Source organism: Sycon ciliatum, chromosome 12 (assembly GCF_964019385.1).
Source record: "Sycon ciliatum chromosome 12, ocSycCili1.1, whole genome shotgun sequence".
Lineage (NCBI taxonomy): Eukaryota > Metazoa > Porifera > Calcarea > Leucosolenida > Sycettidae > Sycon > Sycon ciliatum.
Genome location: NC_088654.1, coordinates 14,514,800 through 14,534,799, shown reverse-complemented (window position 1 = coordinate 14,534,799; position 20,000 = coordinate 14,514,800). Strand labels below are relative to the sequence as shown.

General features: G+C 49.2%; 1 protein-coding gene across 3 annotated transcripts in view; it reads right to left on the bottom strand.

The window, feature by feature from the left end:
• Positions 1 to 20,000, bottom strand: part of LOC135828775 (inositol 1,4,5-trisphosphate receptor type 1-like) — an 89,855-nt gene that overhangs the window by 51,951 nt on the left and 17,904 nt on the right. For 2 of the 3 annotated variants that reach the window (XM_065341200.1, XM_065341202.1), the window contains 16 exons: positions 19,122 to 19,224; positions 18,439 to 18,599; positions 18,018 to 18,156; positions 17,064 to 17,228; positions 16,553 to 16,728; positions 15,244 to 15,366; positions 14,550 to 14,669; positions 13,897 to 13,992; positions 13,011 to 13,184; positions 10,556 to 10,953; positions 9,675 to 9,940; positions 9,124 to 9,250; positions 6,734 to 6,791; positions 5,661 to 5,980; positions 4,926 to 4,980; positions 181 to 343 (listed from right to left, as the gene is read on the bottom strand). In XM_065341200.1, coding sequence (XP_065197272.1) covers positions 181 to 343; positions 4,926 to 4,980; positions 5,661 to 5,980; positions 6,734 to 6,791; positions 9,124 to 9,250; positions 9,675 to 9,940; positions 10,556 to 10,953; positions 13,011 to 13,184; positions 13,897 to 13,992; positions 14,550 to 14,669; positions 15,244 to 15,366; positions 16,553 to 16,728; positions 17,064 to 17,228; positions 18,018 to 18,156; positions 18,439 to 18,599; positions 19,122 to 19,224 — 2,644 coding nt within the window. The remainder of the gene's footprint in view (positions 1 to 180; positions 344 to 4,925; positions 4,981 to 5,660; positions 5,981 to 6,733; positions 6,792 to 9,123; positions 9,251 to 9,674; positions 9,941 to 10,555; positions 10,954 to 13,010; positions 13,185 to 13,896; positions 13,993 to 14,549; positions 14,670 to 15,243; positions 15,367 to 16,552; positions 16,729 to 17,063; positions 17,229 to 18,017; positions 18,157 to 18,438; positions 18,600 to 19,121; positions 19,225 to 20,000) is intronic. The other variant, XM_065341201.1, reaches the window with a different exon arrangement.

Below are 20,000 nucleotides of genomic sequence, written 5' to 3'. Positions count from 1 at the left end.
TGTAATCTCTACACACAGCATCATCACAACTGATGTTGTAATCTCTACACACAGCATCATAACTGATGATGTAATCAAATAACCTCTCTAAAACAGAAAAAAGGTAGCATAAGGCTTTATTATCACTGTGCAACCTCTCCAATATGACAACAAGACACAAACTGTCTCCATAGCACTCACTGATCTGTAAGCTTCTAGCAGCTCGGATCGCTGCCGAAACTGACGGAACAGCAATCGTAGCGCACCGGAGACCAGGGGTGGATGCTTGGAGCAGCAGACGTACAAGAGAACGCGCACAAATATACGCCCGTTCTCCAAGTCCAGAATGTCAGCACTGCCCGAGCTGCGGAGGCGCGAGGGCACGCGGATAGAGGTTGTTCATTTGTGCACCCGAACATGCAACCACACACACACACACGCACGCGCGCACGCACGTACGCACGCACACACACACGCACACGCACATGCAACCCGACATGCCCCGGCATGCGCACGCATGCAACCCACATGCACAGAACCAGAGCCCCACACACAAAGACACAATGACACGGTTTGAAGCAGCTGTGAACAGTTCCTATTTTCCTGATCACGAAACCAAACACCCAGAAACACACTTACAGTCAGACCTCGCTTATCCGGTCCTCTTTTATCCGGATCCCTCGCCATCCGGAAGAAAATAGCTGGTTACATATTTACAGCATACGTGACGCATCCAACATAAACAGTGTTCGGTTATCCGGTTCCCTCGCCTATCCGGATATTTTTGTGGAAAACGGATGTGTGCGGTTATGCGAGGTCTGACTGTATTAATTTTGTTATTTTGTGAAATATGTTCCTGTTGAGCCCGAACTAGTTTGCAGGTTGTTGTTTCGGGTTTTTTTACTGAATACCACAGAACCATCGGATGCTACACAGCAAGGGCGGTGGCATATTGGATGGAAGTGGGGGTGGGGCAGAAGTAACTCCTCCGACCAAAGGTCTCGCCAGGTGCTGTACACTAGCCTAGATGAAGTGACCTACCCACAGATAGTGGGTGGTGCAGTCTAATGGTATTTCATCAGAACAACCCTATCAACTCAATCTGCGGACAGAACTGTTTCGTCCTTTGTGGACTCGTCAGCGCAGCACAGAGGAAATGCGGCCGAACCTGGTAGCAATGAAAAATAAATTTTCCAAAACAATCATATCTTTTCTGCAGCTCTAGCAGTGTGTATGCCCCTCCCTCTCCCAGTTGCCCTAAGCATTGAGCACCATATTTCCTCGGAAGTATGCCTCAACCGTTTAGCTTTACACTGAACTTCAAGGGTAAGAAGGGGATGCGACTTACAGTCGAGTTTGACTTCCTGCTTGTGGGAATGTATCGAAACAATACGGCTCAGACTTGGAAATGGGGCCGTGGCCTACAATCGAATGTCAGATCAACCTTCAATCCAGTCTTTAGTAATAATAAAGTTAACAACAGTGTGTTAAGAATGTCGACTCTTGCTGACAACGCTCGTACTGCACCACGCCAATAGCATGCAGTTCTTGCTCGAAGCACTCAACTAGAGTGCAGTGCAGATCATGACCGGATCCTCTCAGCGACGCTTCTTCACACAACAGAATGAGCTGGGCAACGCACACGATGATCATACTAATATTGTTACTGGAAGGCCTGCTCTTCACCTTCTTGAACACGCAGGAGAGGTTCTTCATGAGGTAGCGTTGAGCAATGTCAGACTTGCCAGTAGTAGTAGGGGGTGTACCATCACTGCATCAGGGGTTGGATCTCAATCCTTGATCTCAATGACTGTTGGATGTGCACTGGGCTGTCTTGTGAAGCTTGCGAGCACCCAGCGAAGTGTGTTGCAGAAGCTCCCCGCCTCTTATCAGAAGTCGGACAAAGCCGAAGATGCATTCGTCATGAAGATGAGTGTCTGCATGCAGGATAGAGTGCTCACCGGTGAAGAACATCCAGGATTAATGGTATCTACGGAGTTGCACGCGACTTTGTGGATGGCTCTCTGGACGAACAATCTGAAAATTACTTTACCCTGTATTCAAAGGACAGCAAGCATGGCTCAGGAACTCTTCACGCCCCAGATTCCCGGTCCATTTAAGGGATTGCTGAGTGGGTCAAAGGTTGTGCAGAAGGCTACTTTGGAAAGGAAATGAAAAAAGTACTCACTGCTTGAAGGTAGACGCAGCGTCATTCTCTACTCGTCCGCAGACACTTCCCCTCCAGCCTTGAACAATGAACTCAATCTATCCTCACCGAACTGTATTGCACTGGGCGAGAGCTTTTTCCTCACCAAATTCAAGTACACCGTGAAAGACAACCGTACCAACGGCAGTGATCACTACGAACACTGGACATGTCCTACCTCCCCGGGCTTTTCTTGCTCCAGAAACATCAGAGTTGAATTGAAAAGAACGGAGGTGCCTCAGTCCAGCAAGATTTCAGACATGCAAAGTGTGCAGCATGTGCCGAGCCTTATGGAAAGTGACGTATCCAAGCTCCAGTACTCAGACTCTGGGGGTGTGTGTGTATCTGATTGACTGTGATGTCATAGAAATGGCGGAAGTCCAAGGTGATGCAATGATTGTGGAGGTATTGGAGGATGCTGCATCGCCAGATAGCGCGATCGGCATTGAGGAAGCGAATGGGGATGGGGTCAACTGGCCCCTCATAGTCATCCCCGATACAGATGATGATGAGGATGATGACGATCATCATGGACCACCACCACCACCACCACCACCACCACCACCACCACCACCACCACCACCACCACCACCACCACCACCACCAAATAATGACGGAGAACATGGAGTTCTACAGCTCCTAGAAGAAGGTACAGTACTCAGAAGAGAACTCCAGCCCGATCGATCAGTTACTGTGGTGTACATCAACACAAAAACGTTTTCGTATCACAACGGTCGACAAGTTACCAAGGTCCACATTTACAATGGAACAGATCTTCCTGTCTGCCTTCAGTCTTCCTGTTCTCTTCAGTCTTCCTTTACGCGAGTGTGTGAATCCAGTTTAGTTCGGTAGGCGACCGATCATGGTGAGCCACGGTCTACCTAGCTAACCTGGGACAATGTGTGTGACAATGCCCGTTATAGTGTATTCAGTTCGGTTTTGAACTGCGATTTTGCTGGCAGGTTGTGCCAGGGTTGTGCAGCAAGTGAGCTGTGGTTTTTCATGTCCTATTTGGAGGCGGGGTTCCTTCCCTTTTTGCCAGGGTTGTGCAGCAAGAGTATTGTGGTTTTTCAGGTCCTATTTCGAGGACGAGAACTTGTATGCAAGGTGTGAAGCGGAGCCAATGTCAGAGACGATCCAGCGCAGACGCAGAAGGATGCTGGGTCATGTGTTGCGCATGCCAGAAGACACCCCCGCAAGCAAAGCCATGTCCTGCTACTTTGCTGCGGACGCCACCGCGCATCGTGGAAGGCCAAAGACAATGCTGCCAACAGTATCCATCAAGGACACTGCCCAAGCTGGGGTCATGATGAAGTCCGCCAATAGCCTACGTCAGTCCAGATGTCTCGCAATGGATAAGATCAAATGGAAAGGACTATTTCAGTAACACATACCCTATTTACTGCAGTACTCAATGTGCGACAGAAGCGGAACAGGCATGCAATTTTCATTGATATGTCTTATTACGCGCGATGTATTAATATTATTTATTATTATTTTGAGGACGGTTCTTTCCCCTTTTGACCCCGTGAGATCGTGTGAACCTGGGGTCCTGCTACTTTATGATTTTTTTATCAGTTCATTTCTTCTGTCTATTCCAAACGTTATCATTTCCGATATTATTTTGCAATATTCCGGTTGAGGCTCTACCAGTAATGCGCTATCTGCTATCATGTTCAATGTTCCCACCACCTCTTAGTCCTGTGATCTGCTGCTGCGCTCCAGCCAGTACTTCAATGTCAGTTGTCCTCATTGCGTCCGGATATCAACCGAGGCTGTTTATACCTGTGTACGCAAGTCATCCATTCTGCCTATCTCCTATCGTCGAGGTTATTCCGACGCGACCATGCATGCCGCTAGTGTCTTCTGATCTCAGTCGATTGTCGGAGTCCGGCTATCAACTAATGTTACTCGCCCAGTCTAGTCTGCGTCTCTTCATGATCTTCTATCAGTGTTCGTCACTTCTTGCTCTGCTACTCGTACTCGAACCACGAGGACGTGATTGTGTTTGAGAAGGAAGGTGTAGCGTTGGCACGCTGGTGATCACACAGCTGCAGCGTGAATCACTTTCAATGTATTGGTCACGCGTGTTACACCGCACCGCGCCCCGCACTCGCAACTCTTACTGTCGTGCTTGCCGACCCACGACGTGCATAGTAACTAGTCTCAGCTCACTGCGTTCAATGTTTCGACCTTTAATAGAAATACCAGCACATGTACAGTCTAGATCTTTTGCTGCACTTTCAACCGCCTCTTTTACGCCCATTGCCCACACCGCTATTCAGCTCCTTCTTCTGCACAGAATCAAATGGCATTCCTTGTGCAACGACTGTGGGCCACACATCTTACTTTGACCTTTCTTCTTCTGCTCTACGTATCCCCTGGTCATAGGCTAGCCTTGCACTTACACTAACAGTTCCACACCCTATAAAAGCAGCTGTTCACAATTCTCTTCATGTCAGTTTAGAGTTAGAGTTCAACCTTCAATCCAGTCTTTAGTAATAATAAAGTTAACAAAAGTGTGTTAACCCTCTCAGTGCCACGGGCGACTTTAGACGCCCAGAATGAGTATGTGAGTACAAATAAATTCGTATCTCTGCTTCTACACACAGGAGAGTTACAAACGACCACTCTACGTGTTCAGGAAGACCTTGGCTATCGACTCATCACATCGTTTGAGTCACATGAAAAGCACAAGTCACATGATCAACAGCATGTTTTGTTCAATCGGCTCACTCACCCTTCGTTTCCGAAGATCTTGTTCATCTCTTCGGAAATCCGCTCCAGATTCATCTCTGCAGAGAGCACGGTACATGCATGATGAACATGCATACTGCATCATCATGATCTACATCATGTGATAGTCACAGGACTTGCAAGAGTACAGGACTAGCACGGGTCATGTGACCAGTACAAGTCACATGACCAGTATGTGTCACGTGACCAACACATATCACGTGATCAGCACTAGTGACATGACCATTACAAGTCACTTGACAAGCAGGACCAGACGTTATGTGACCAGCATGAGTCACATGAAAAGCACAAGTCACATGATCAACATGCAAGTCATGTCACCAGCACTCAAGTCATGTGAGCAGCACTCAAGTCATGTGAGCAGCACTCAAGTCATGTGAGCAGCACTCAAGTCATGTGAGCAGCACTCAAGTCATGTGAGCAGCACTCAAGTCATGTGAGCAGCACTCAAGTCATGTGAGCAGCACTCAAGTCATGTGAGCAGTACTCAAGTCATGGGAGCAGCACTCAAGTCACATGAAATCCGGTAGCGTCACTGGAGTCCGCACCGGGCGTTGCTGAGCCCTTGACCTGCGAACACTGGGCTGCAAAACAGTGCAAGGCGTCCCTACCTAAGTGACACGACTGGATTTCATGGAGCAGGACTGTACACGAAAACAAGAACGGTCTAGGCTACGAGGCTGACTCCCCAGTTCTTCAGTGACCGACAGTAACGTACCCGGTTTGAATCCCGGCAGCTGGGTGGGGTCGACGGCGAGCGACGCGGCTCTGCGCGACTGCCTCGGCGTTCCCATGGCGGCCGGTGGACTCGCCATGGAGGCGAAAGAAGACGTCGACGCGCCGGCAGCGGCAGAGGCTGCCTGCTCGTCGTCGACGCTGTCATGGCCGGTCGGGTTGCCATACGCGGCGATGAACTCGTTCTTGAACTGCACCAGCAGCGACGAGATGCGAAAGTCCAGCCGCACGTCCAGGATGAACTGCAGGATCTCGATGATCTTCAGCATCGTGTCCATGTCGGCCACGTGCGGTGAACCAGAGCTGCACACAAACACCACGTGTCATAGCATATACATACACGATAACAGGTTGGAGTCATGTGTGTGTAATGTCATCATAGTTGTGAAACGATGTCATCATATTAAATTAATATGATGACATCGTGATAATGACAAATTTTGCGAAATGACGTCTTCATAGTGTAGATGACCAAAGGCAGGCAGTCGTGTGGTGTCATACGTGTCAACAACAGGATGGCACCGTCATCAGAATGATGTCATACTAATTACTGTGTGCAAATGATCATAGCTGTGTAGCTACTGATCACACAAGAGCACAATACAGTGGAGATTGGATATAACGACACTCCTTCGGGAGAGAACAAAATGACACTATTTTCAACCTGTCACTAAACCCGATCTTCGCAAAGGGCTTACTAAACGACTTGGGCAACAGAATTGTGCCGCTAAACTCAACCTGTCGCTATATGCAAGGTCGTTATATCCGATCTCCACGGTACCACTAGAAAGCTGATACAGGGTGGCGGCAGAACATCGGCGTACGCCCTGCACAGTTAGAACTTCAAGCCCGGCACATGTTTCAGTTTTCAAGAAGCGCTCTCAGTGTGCAGGTCGTTCGGGCAAACCAGGTGAAGATGCAAAGATACACCCCACCCCAACAAACTGTTCAACCACCGATTCAACGCCCATTGGGGGGGGGGGACATTCCCGCGGTTGCGTTTCGAGTGTTCCCCAGTCAAGAGTGGCCTTGGCGGGACGCCTCCGCGTCACTTACCCGTCACCTCCACCATGGCCCGCAATGCCTGGCTCAATCTTCATACCCTTGTCCGGCTCTACACACACACACACAGCAAAGTGAACACAGATGTTAACCCTTTAACCCTTTGGAACTGCACTGATCACACGACGTCGGGAGATAGCTGCAATTGCAAGTATATTCGTTCCAATTTTCATCATAACGCTGGTTCTACTTCACCGATTTTGACGATCTTGGGCTCGTTGGAAAGCTCTTGGAACGAGGATAACAGCGAGCCCAAACTCATCCAGGAGAGCGATTGCTGTCTGCCACTGAATGCCAGGAACGCCAGCTGAATACCAAATCCAAAACGGAATAGTCCTTGTCTCGCCATTTCACTCGTGCTAGCTCAAAATCATTCAAATTTTTTCTAACAGACTCACAAAAGCCGTGACAAAAAGCGCTGGGAGTGATGTCACACACTGCGTGGGCAGGAAGAGGGAAAATCCCACTTTTGAAAGAAATTGGCACTTCGCTGACGCATGAGAAATCGAGCGAACGCTCGAGCACTTGCCGCTCTGTTATACTAGCTCGTATCGACCCCGGAGTTTTTCGAGCCGACAGCTTAGATTCTCTGCTACCTCGTAGGTATTTCGATTGTTGAATTCGGTTGAGATTTGGCTGAGTTGTGACTCGTTGAGTGCACTTGCACACATGACATTGGCATCGTTCGAATTCGAACGATCACCTCCAAAGGGTTAAGAGCCACAGGAAAATTTCAAAATTCTGCATTTTTTCGTGTTCCTTGGATCATAGCTTCAGTTCTACTCACTCAATCCTCACAATCTAGGGCTTCCTGGAAAGGTATCCGCGAGAGGAAGAGAATGCGGTCGATCATGATAGCCAGCACACCGTCTATCCAGCGCTAGATCACAGCGACAGTACGAAAAATGCCCGAAATGTGTCCAATTGCGTTCCACTCCAGATATTTCATTTTACTCGATCGTGGAGTTCCAATTTTTTCGCTGTGTACTCTTGACAATATCAACAGTGAAACCCGTGCAAATTCGAGTAAACCAGCGTGACGAAAAGTCTCAAAATTCTCAATACCAAAGTCGCACTGCGCACTTTTGAAATTGCCGCGATCGCGGCTCAAATTACGAGTGATTTATCTCAGGAACCGTTGCTCGCAGCGCTTCGCGGATTGTTTCTCCCGACAGGTGAGAGTTTTCTCTTCGCCCTGGATATTTCGATCACTGGATTTGAGCGAGATTGGACTGAGTTACGATCTTTTTAAGTTTTGCATTTGAATGCGTCGTTTACGACGCATTCAAGTATGGGGCGGCTCTTAAAGGGTTAATAGTGAAGCAACTTTCTCTGATGAGGTCTCAATGACCGAAAAAGCTGTCAGAAGGAACTATATTTCAGTACTCCTAATAGGAACCTGTTGTTTGAATTCTTTATTCTCACGATGGCACCATCGCCAATAAGAGATAAATTTATGAGAAGGTGAGATTGTGGGTTAAACAGTTGGAAAGTGATTTACATCACTTTGAACTTTACAAGTATGGGAGAGGATGAGCGCTGCAGGAGCAGATTGAGTTAATCAGCAGTGAGCAGATTCTTGTTTGAAAGCAGGTCGGGAGGAGACGTCACAAATGCTAGCAGGGAGGGCATTGTAGTATTCTAGGCACTTGTACAGTGGGGAGTCTTTACAGCGATCGGTTCTGGAGGGTGGGAGGTGCCAAGTGCGTGCGTGTCGAAGGCTGTACTGGGCCGTAACTTGAGCGGGGGTGTTAAGCAAGCGTTGTTGTTGTTGTTGTTGTGGGAAGCATGCGTGGTCGACCACAGAGCGCAACGGTGGTGGTGGTGGTGGTGGTGTAGTCAATGTACCGCAAAAGCAGAAATATTCGGTGGTGTAATATATCCGGTATTCCCCAAAATCGGCGGTTCGGTGCAGGGAAATTTTCGGTAAACCCGTTTTCCAGGTAAGTGCACTAGCACTAGTACCGACATTTTCGGTGTGTTATATTTTCGGTAAAGTTGTCGGCACCGAAGTTACCAAAAATAAAACACCACCGAAATTGTCTGCTTTTACAGTACACAGCATTAGTGGAGGACAAAAGAAAGTGAAGCGCATACAGAAGATAAGCCCGTCGGTACGGCGGCTATCACAGAAAGGCACTATGTATGTATGCATTCTTTATATTACTACAACTACGTAGGAGACTTTGATGGGAACAAGAAAGGCAGTATTGCATCGCCCCACTTTCCTGCTCCTCTCCAAGCCCTCTACAAACAAGCTCTCTCTCTCTCTCTCTCTCTCTCTCTCTCTCTCTCATATGCACACACTGACTCCAGGGGCATAGCTGTACGTGCCCTTCCCTCCCCCCCCCCCCCCCATACGGGCTACACGCCTGCTGACTTACCGTCTTCAGAGATGACAACAGCCTCGCTGCCATCGTCTAACGTGCGCAGCAACTGTCTTGTCAGCGCGAGTAAGTCTTTGAAATTGTAGAAGCCAAAGAAAATCAAGTACCGCGCCAGATTGACAACCTGCAAAGGAAACGGGGGAGAGAGTTGTCAGAAGGAAACAGTAAGAAACGAGGAAAATATAAACACAAAACACATAGATCACGGAGCAGAGAGACCTGACACGGGAAGAAACCAACAAGCTCACAACACAAACACAGAAAACTGGATTGGTCTGGACTGGACCTCTGGAACAGCTTACACCACAGCGCCACTGCTGCTGCGTGCGGCCCCACTCAGTTGTTGTCATCTTGTTTTGTATTTCTTTTGTTGCTTCTGCGCTTGCCCTGTCACTGCTCTGGGGCTTGTCTTTCGCTCACATTGTCCATTTTTATCATTTACGAGTTGGGAACGTGACCTTTAAAAAATAAAAAATAAAAATAAAATAAACAGAGGCAAATGCAACAGAAACACTGTTACAGACAGAGGAGGGAGGGAGCATGCTTACCTGATATGTCAGCTGGCTCTTGTCACCCTCGTTGACCGGCGCCGGTGCTTGATGGCCTCCTCCTGCCGCCGCCGATGAGGCAGCAGGGGCGGTCGGGTGGGCCGACGTGGCCATAACCGTTAAGGCGGCGCCATCGGGATCGTCGTCATCCTCCTGTCGAGCGGCAGCAGCCAGGTACACGTGCACAAAGCCCATGAGCTGGGAGAGCTTGTTGCGCTTGATGCGATTGGACAGGTGCTGGTGAATAGCCGGGCCGGCTGCCAAGACTAATGAACAACACCCAACAACAACAACAACAACAACAACAACAACAACAACAACAACAACAACAACAACAACAACAACAACAACAACAACAACAACAACAACAACAACAACACAGCATACAACGGGTGTCAATGTAAACCAAACATTCGCGCTGCCACCGGCTTACGATCATCGTGTTGAGAACACACAAGCAACTTAGAGAAGTATCACTCGTGCAGGGTTAGCAGATATTGTGAATGGGGAATTATTCCCGGGCTGGGGGGAGAGGAGGTTTTAGTGAGTTCAAAACCAGGACTGATAAACTCGCGACCGGAGTTTGCAGTCAGGGCGAATGCAGTACATGCTGACATGACGGATACAAATCCTAAATCCGAGCAGGAAAAGCTTAGCGCAAACACTCGTCGTTGCTAAATTACAAACCAAATGATACCCCTGCCAAAACTACGGAATCACATGTGCATAATTTTGTTGATGACATCTTCAGCAGGTCCGTCAAATAGTAGTGGTAGATTTGTCTTGTGACCAGACGAGACCAGCTGGTCTGCAAGCGTCGTCTGGTCTCGTCTGGCCACAAGATAAATCCAACAATCGTGCATGCACGCACAGCTACTTACAGCCGTGTGCCGTGTGGGTCCTCAGCGTCGGAGGTGTTCCCAGTCCGGCCGCCGTAGCAGCCGCCATCGCCGCGGCGGCCTTGATCGGCGACTGCGGCGAGCCCTGCTGCTTGTCCGAGCCGGAGCCGGAGCCGCCGGACCCAGATCCCAAGCCTGCAGCCGATCCCGTCGTCGTCGCCGCCGCCGCCGACAACGACGATGCAGCAGCAGCTGTTGCCATGCCAGCACCGGAAGAGAAGACGTCGGCAGAGCTACTGCTGCCAGTGGTGGTGGTGGCGAAGGAGGGCGGCGGTGCTCCGGAGTAGGGCAGCGGCGACGAGGCCAGGTGGTCGCCGTCCAGAGCTTCCTGACTGCCCGCACGAGACAAAGCGGAGGTACCGGGAGTGAAACTCGTCACACTATACATGTACACCACCCGTAGCAGCACCAGCAGCAGCATGAGCAGCAGCAACAACAGCAGCATTACCACCACCAGCAGCAGCACCAGCATGAGCAGCAGCAACAACAGCAGCATTACCACCACCAGCAGCAGCACCAGCATGAGCAGCAGCAACAACAGCAGCATTACCACCACCAGCAGCAGCACCAGCATGAGCAGCAGCAACAACAGCAGCATTACCACCACCACCAGCAGCACCAGCAGCACCACCACCAGCAGCAGCAGCACCAGCAGCAGCACCAGCAGCAGCAGTATTACCACCACCAGCAGCGGCCCCAGCCAGCCAGCCAGCGTACACACAGCACGCAACACGGACGCACCGGGAGTGTAAGCGTGCACAGAGTGCAGGAAGTGCGTGCATACAGCGTACAGCAGCATTATCAACAGGCAGAGAGACAGCAGCGAAAGTGGAAGTTGTAGTGGTATCAGTTGTCGTTGTCGTTGTCGTCGTCGTAGTTGTTGTGGTTGATCAGTCGCATGCCAGCACATCACGTTGCCGTGCGGCACACCACCATTGAGAGGCACACACCGCATGAAGGTGATTTGAGCGGACAGTGAGCAGACAGCAATGCACCGCATGTGAGCCACGTAGCAGCAACAACAATAGTAGCAGTCGTCGTAGCAGTAGAAGTAGTTGTTGTAAAAACGATTCACCCAGTTGTTGTAGCAGCAGCAGCAATACAGGTTGGTAGTGGGACGAAGGCAGTTGTGTTGCAGATGCCCCAGCGGCAGCAGCAGCAGTGAAAGAACAACATGGATACCAGCGCCAAATGAGCACAGGCCGCCGCTCGACCGCCAGCCAACAACATGCGCTACAATGCAGCTCTATATTGCAGCATGCATAGTGCTGCTCAATAAACTCCGATCCGATCGTGTCACTCAAGTGCGCGCCCCCTGTACCGGTCCACATCGCATCTGTTCACAGGTCTAGGGCTGCACAGTGGACGGGGCGGCATGACATTGACTCGCCAAACCGGAGTTCAATGAGCAACCTGTGCTGGTCTGCACAGCACTTGCCATGCAGCTTTCATGGGTATAAGCAAAATGCAGGATTTCCAGTCGGTGTTACCCATGTGCATTCAGGGGCAACGTCGGAAGGTAATTTAGTGTGGTACGGTCAGCCATCTGAAGTTCAACTTAATCGTGGGGAGGGGTGACTGAGCCGAACATTTTGGAAATTTAGAGCCCAAATCAGTGTATTTTATTGATTCACGGAGTAATTGGGGCAAATAGTGGTACGGTCGATACTGTAGAGACCGTGGCCGTGTGCGACGCCCCTGGCAGTACTGCGAAAGGAGCTGCATATTGCACCATGCTCACCTATACCATGGACACATATGCAAGTAGTGATGTGCAATAGCATGCATGATGCACACATAACGAGCAGCATGCATAATGTACGTACAGTCCACTCATCCAAAACTGCCCCCTTGCCTTTTTGGTGTCTCTCCCTTTAATAGAGTTGAAGATATCGTGAAAAAAAGGACATTCTGCATTATGTGACCTGTGCAATTATTCCTTGCCACATTTGAAGCCAGAAGACTCCACGGACAGGGAATTAGAAATTCAACCAGGTTTTGCAAATTTACCAGTGGCAAACTATGACAAATGTGTGGAGAAGCAGATCCCCAAACCCAGATTTTCCAATTGAAACTGGGGTTTTGCGCCTCATTTCGGCAAAACCAGGTTTCAAAAAGGCAGCGGGGCTATTGTGAATGAATGGAATGTAGTGGTGTAGTCTTGACAAAACTCTATCATTGTCTATGCATGCTTTCCTTGCCCGGCAACACATACACACATACATACACACACACACACACACACACACACACACACACACACACACACAGACAAACACGTGTATGTGCACGCGCGCACGCGCGCACACTTACACACACAACACACACACACACACACACACACGCACGCACGCACGCACGCACGCACACACGCACGCACGCACGCACGCACGCACACACAGTTCACAGCAAGGCAGTCAACAGGCAGTTCACTTACGGCTTGTTCATGTACATCTCCAGGCGTAGCTCCTCCCGGGGTATGTCGTTCCACAGGCGAGCCAGTTCTATCGGGTTGACAATCTCCTGTGGGTAGCTGTCCAAGTGAAGGTGTAACATTAGCTGACAGAATGATGCACGAAGGTCGAACGGTAGTAGCTGGTCCTCCATACATCTGCAACATTACACAGCGACAAGGAGATGCTTGTAAGAAGGAGTCCGTGCAACTCATACAACACTCTACAGATGAGCATCCGATAGGTCTCCTTGCCGCAGAACCATTCTGCTAGCAGCTTTGCACACGGCATTTCCAGGGGGAGGGGTGTATTTCAATTGTCCAAGCAGGTGACATCAATTTGCCCCGACATTCGTTCAACTCTCACCCAAGACTTGAAGAAAATCAACCGGCACAACTGGAGTACAAAGTTTTGATACTGAACAAACAACGAGGACAACCGTACGAAGTGACGCAGGTACAATGCACGCAATGTCTTCAGCTTTCACCGCACAGCACACTATAGTACTGTCGAGCGCCGAAGAACAACCAGGCTAGAACTTCACCAAGCACAGCATACCAGTGTGCACACGGCGACTCAAACTGTGCATGGACTGTAGCACAGTAAACATGTCAAGGCGATCACTTGGATAAGGCGACCACCTGTCCTAGAAGACCACTGCAACCAGGACCAAGTGATGCTATTTCCAGTCAAACGACCCTGGATAAGGAGACCACCTGGCAACAGAGACCACATTTTGCAGGTCCCTTGAGCGGTCGTCTTAGACAGGTTTCACTGTATATGAAAATAGGAAGAGTGTAGGCTGCGAGGCTGACCCCCCCCCCCAGTTCTTTGGTGATCGACAGTACTGCGCAATGCTGTTGCACATACTTGAGAATGAGATCGATGTCAAGCTCGGCGCTGAGCTTGTTGATTGCCAGGTATTGACGATCTAGACACATACGCGAGTACAGGTCTAACTGACATCTGCAGAAGAAAGAGATGCACATACATGTAAAGACACAAACGTAAGTTACATGTATACATGCACTCGCCCACACACGCACACATGCATGCACACACACAAGCCACGCACACACACAAACCATGCACGCGCGCGCACACATACACACACACACACGCACACGCACACGCACACACACACACACACACACGCACACACACACAAGCGCACACGCACACACGCACACGCTGAACGTAGGTGCCTGGATTCTCTATCGAAATTACCGAAATTAAAGTTGCACTGAAAATAACGTGTTATATTATATTATACAGTAGAGCCGAACTGCTACTGACTACATCAACCACCGGCATGGGAGGACTACAGTCAGACCTCGTATAACCGCACACATGCGTTCTCCACAAAAAAATATCCGGATAGGCGAGGGAGCCGGATAATCGAACATACATACAGTATGTATGCATGACATCTGCTGTAAATCGGCAACCAACGATTTTCTTCCGGATGGCGAGGCGACCGGATAAGCGAGGTCTGACTGTACCAGTAAAAGCAAAAGTCTTACCGGTAGTAGTCAAGGACGTCCTTCTCGGGCTTGCTGTTCAGCCGCGCCATCTCCACCAGTTCGTGTAGAGTGTATTTACGCTTGGAGCACGACATCACCATTACCAGATCATCTTCTTCCCTGTCAGCCAAAAACAAATCCAACAAAGCAGTCGACACAGGCGTTCACACTGTCATCACAAAGAATTCAATTCATCCGAGGAAATCATTCTAACATGTCACCCGGAAGAGATTAAACACTTAAGAATGAAAAATGCTGGATTAATTTTGAACTGCATGTGCTAGCCAGACTGGAGATTATTCCGCTGAAAAAAATTCACGGTTCGTGCTACACTCAGCTAGACTAAGCTGTCCGCATCCGTAGGAATGTTGCCAACCACAAGGACCAGCGGTGCAGATACAGCTCCTGTATTGCATTTTTTTTGTATTGTATTTTATTATTTTACTTGAGCATTCCCAACAGACCCTAAAGTCTTCTTACAGGGTGCCCAAGATGAACGAATGTGTTAAGGTCCTGGTGAAATGAATTGGGGATATGATTCGTGCGAAGGGATTCGGGAAGCGCATTAAAGCGGTCAGCATCAAGGAATGACTACTAAAGCACTGGAAAGACCTAGACCAGTATATAAATGCCTGCCACCAACGGGTAGCTACCTCACTGTGAGGAACGGCGGCTCGCTCTTTTTCTCTCTTACCATGTTCTCATCAGGATATCGCTGCTGGCCGGGTCCAGGAGGACTTTCTGACAGATGAGCTCCTGGACGGTGGGAATGGCTTGCTGGTTGCACACGCACAGGTCAGACAAGTGCTTCAGAAACCTGCAACAATGACACACGCATGACCACAAAGCACGAGCACACGCATGAACACAAACACGAACGTACACATGCACGCAAACATAAGCATAAGCATGAATGCAAGTATGAACATACGCATGAATGCAAGTATGAACATACACATGAACGGAAGTATGAACATACGCATGAACGCAAGTATGAACATACACATGAATGCAAGTATGAACAGACACATGAACGCAAGTATGAACATACACAGGAACACAAGCATGAGCACATGCATGAACGCAAGCAGGTTTTTTTTTTGAACGGGCGAAACTAAGTGTTCAGCGTGAGTCGCTAGTGCAAGTGCCGTGCTGTGCCGCGAGTGGCTGCGACTTCGCCTAAGCATCTCAACTGACTGTGTAATGACGCAAGCTCAACTAAGCATATTCGGCCGAAATTTCGTTGGGGCCAAAATTTTGTTTTGCAAGGTTCAGTGTGACAGTGTATACAGGCAGCAGTAGTACAGGCCGAAAATTTGTTGCAGCCGAAATGTGTTTTAGCCCTGGGAGGCCGGAATTTGAATGGGCTGAATATTTGTAGACTTACAGTAAGCTCTATAGTCAGCGATGCAAGCAGTGATGTGCATGGAAGTGTTGTACGGGCGGAAATCGGTGTATGGAAAACGTTCCAAACACAAACAGGGGCGTGTCGCACACAATACGGTCACTACGGTATTGACCGTACCACGTTTTGCACCAGGTACCCCGTGAATCAATAAGATACACTCATCTGGACTGATCTGGATCTGAAATTCCCAAAGTTTTCGCCTCAGCAACCGCTCCCCCACGAGAAAAGTGTACAGTACTTCAGATGGCCGACCGTACAACAGTAAAATACCTTCCCACGCCCCTGACAAATCATACCATATTCAAAGCATGTAGAGTGCGTTTCAAAAAATAATATAGATGCGTGATTTCAAAAAACCGTAAGGCCAGCATCTATACCACACAAAATCTGTGATCACTTTGTGCATGAAAATTTCGAAATTGGGCGTTTGCTATCCGATCGCTTAAAAATCGAAATAAGAGTAATTGGGGGAAGGACCTGAGCAACATTCCGCAAAAATTCTCAAGAAGCTCCAGCCAAATTTGAAATATTTCAAAAATGCCGTGCGTCTATAATTTTTGAAATGGACTGTAAGTGTTCTACTACTGTAAGTTACCTGGCTTGCTGATTCTGCCGGACGAGCTTGACAAACACCTCAATGTCCTCCGAGCGGATGTAGTCCTCCAGCAGCTTGCGGTTGTTGTTGAGCATGGCCGTGACGGTGTCTTCCGCCAGGATGTCGTAACCAATCTGCTTCTGCATGAACGGGAACTTCTTGTTGGCTATGTGCTCCTGAAGACAAGCAGAGAGCGGTAGAGAGAGGATGGCAGTTACAGTCACAAGTCACTGTTGTGATTGTATAGAAGTGCTCGGTACCTCCTCCCGTACAATATACAACCTTTCCCAAGCTGGCCTGCATGAACCCCGTACTTATCTTTCGTTCCGTTGGCCTGGGTAACTCCTTGCGCGCCTATATTTGCCATGGCTACCCAGGCCCTTTATCTTGCACTCGCCCTCTCCCGAACTCGCTTTCTTCCATAATGTAGTCGTTTCGTTCGTCTTTGTCTCAGTCCTTCGTCTCCCATAATAAATGTCGTTCCACCTTCCCGTGCCCGTCCACCACCTACCTGATTCTTGCGATAGTTCTGCTGCGAGAACTTGATGGCTCGGTAGCACAGGCGGCAGATTGTCCGCAGCTGCTCGTGCTTCATGTCGCCTAGGTTACTGAGCTCGGCCATTGGCTGGCCTCCGTCAGCCGGCTTCTTGAACGGTGCATCGAGCATGTGAAATATCTACATGGACAAAAAAGAGAAAAAAAGCTTTGAATGTAAGTCATTTATCTGATGGGTGCTATCAAGAGTATATGAAACCGAGAGTGCGCAGCTTCAAACATGTTCTGCGTGGGTGTCTGTCACAGACTGCCAGGGCGAAATTCCAGGACTACATGAGACCCCACCCCTGAGAAAACAGACCTGATCCAAAATGTTTTGAAAATTATTTTCCTTTTAAAATATTTTCTTGTACTATGATGATAAGTGAGCACCAGCTGGGTAAAGTATGAGACCTCTTCATCAATTGAAAGTGTCTATTTTGAGGAGTCAAAAGTAAACGGTTTACAGCAAAGATCAGAGTGAGTTACAAAAATAGAACCCCTGCTTTTGTGTCACCGCTATAATATAGGCAATTTAGACTATTATGATAAGCATCAATCACAGGAGCGTCCCACACGGTACGACCAGAATGACCATGGTCAGGCCTGCCGGAACTGGTGCGGATGGTCAGGTCAACACCAGACCAACTGTGTAGCTACCAACGCATGTTCACTGCTGAGGAGGGCATACGTCCCCGCCATATTATACACAAAGACTTTGGTACAACCGGACCAATTGAAAACTGCTTCCGGCGGTCCTGAATTGGTCGTAACACTTTGGGAAAACGATGGTCCGCCCAGAGCACATGTAGAGCGCTAAAACGTGCCCTGTTGGCCGAAAAATCCCCCCCCCCCCCCCCGGCCTGTATCCCGGACCCGGTCGTACAACTCCCCACTGCCCTGTGGTGCCCGCCCCTGAATCATCACTCACCTCGGCGACGACATTCTGCTCTCTGAGTAGCTTCTGCCTGTCTCTGATTGGCGTGCCGGTTACTTGCAGCGCGTCACCCTCGGTGTTCTCCTTGCGCATCACAAAGTAGATGATGTCACTTAACAGCTTGATAGCAGACCTGCACGGAGTGGGGGGACATCGTGGACATCGGGCATTGTGAAGTAGATTAGCGACTACCAGAGTTGCCACACCATTTAGCCAAATGTCAATATGATTCACTACACTGGTGGTAACTGAAATCCGACCCCGGGATTTGTACGCTAAAAAGAATCGTAGCCAGTAGTGCACATGCACATGCACATGTGCCGGGCATGCCAGCAAAGCGCGAAGACACTCTTCAGCATTCATTTTCTGGTTTTGCACACACACTTGTACACACGCACACAGCGAGAGAACATACTTTTTCTCACTACTGGTAATAATGCCTCTCTCCATGTGTGTAGCCAGCTTCTTGAGCACTTGGCTTGCGTCGTTGGCAAAGTCCAGATCACGGATCTCCTGCGTGCTGACGGGAACCAGTGCAAACGCCTCCTTGTCATCTCGCAGAGCTGCAGCACCCAACTGCATGCATGACACAGAGTGCAATTAGACAGTATACCCATGTGAACAACAACAGAACACACAGACCCCCCCCCCCCCCCCCCTGCGTATTTTATGTAATCTTTTGTTTTTGTGGAGCGCTTGGGTTGCAATGAAGCCGAGACCCTGTGGTCGGTCAAGCTGCCCCTGCCTCTCCCCCACTCCTGCCATTCCATATGTCTCATCGCTGCCTTGCTGCTTTGTGCCGTCAAATGGTGTGTGTGTTTTTTGTATAAATAAAAAAACATTTTTATACTGGCACGCATACGCATATGCACGCACACCCACACACATGCATACACCCACACACGCACGAAGGCACGCACGCACGCACGCACGAAGGCACGCACGCACGCACACACACACACACACACACACACACACACACACACATGCAGGGAAACCCCACCCAACCTACCAGAGACTCAGCCATTAACAGGTGAGGAAGCGCACCACAAGCCACTGACTGAAGACAAGGACAAAGATAAGTTGATACCAACGTACCTTATGCATGACAGGCTTCTCCTTCTTGTCTTTGTCGATTGGTATGGAACAGGAATGCACCCACGTGTTTGTGCACAGATGACGGAGACGCACGTATGATCCCCTGACCACGGTGGGGAAGATCAACATATGCGCACACGTGACCAAGCACACACACACACACACACACACACACACACACACACACACACACACACACACACACACACACACGCACGCGCGCACACACATGCGCACACCCAGGTACACGTAAACCCACGCACAAACATGTACGCATGCACGCACGCGCACGCACACACAAACACACACACGCACGCACACGTACATACATGTATACATAAGTACACACACACACATGCTATGCAGTGATTCAATTTCGATAGTCGCGGCCCTCTCCTGACCTCATTGTAGAAACGCTTTCGATCCATGTACGTCATTGATCACAACACATGCCATCGCTACTGCTTCAGCAAGCAGCTAAACTTTGATCTCTCTGTATCCGATCCCCGTGCCTGTAATTATTTTTCTCTTATTGGCCACAGGCCATCGTGAGAATAAAAGATTTCAAACATGCGAGGGTGAAGAACTAATCCGTTCTTGGGCGCGCGACTCTACTGTAAGTAGAATGTTCAGTCAACCGTGCGAATAACGGCCGTCGACAGCGCAGGAGAAAGTGTCAATATCCACGAGTTTTCGTTATTCGTGACGTTAAAAATATGCACTCAAATGATCCCTCCTAGGTCTGAATATTCAATTGTGTGGTTATTCACGAGTTGTTGATATACCCGAGGTCGTTATTCACAAGGCTAGCTGTACTTGAACTGCACAAAGCATAATGATGTAGTGATTCAACAAAGCGACTCCGGCCCCGGAGTCCCA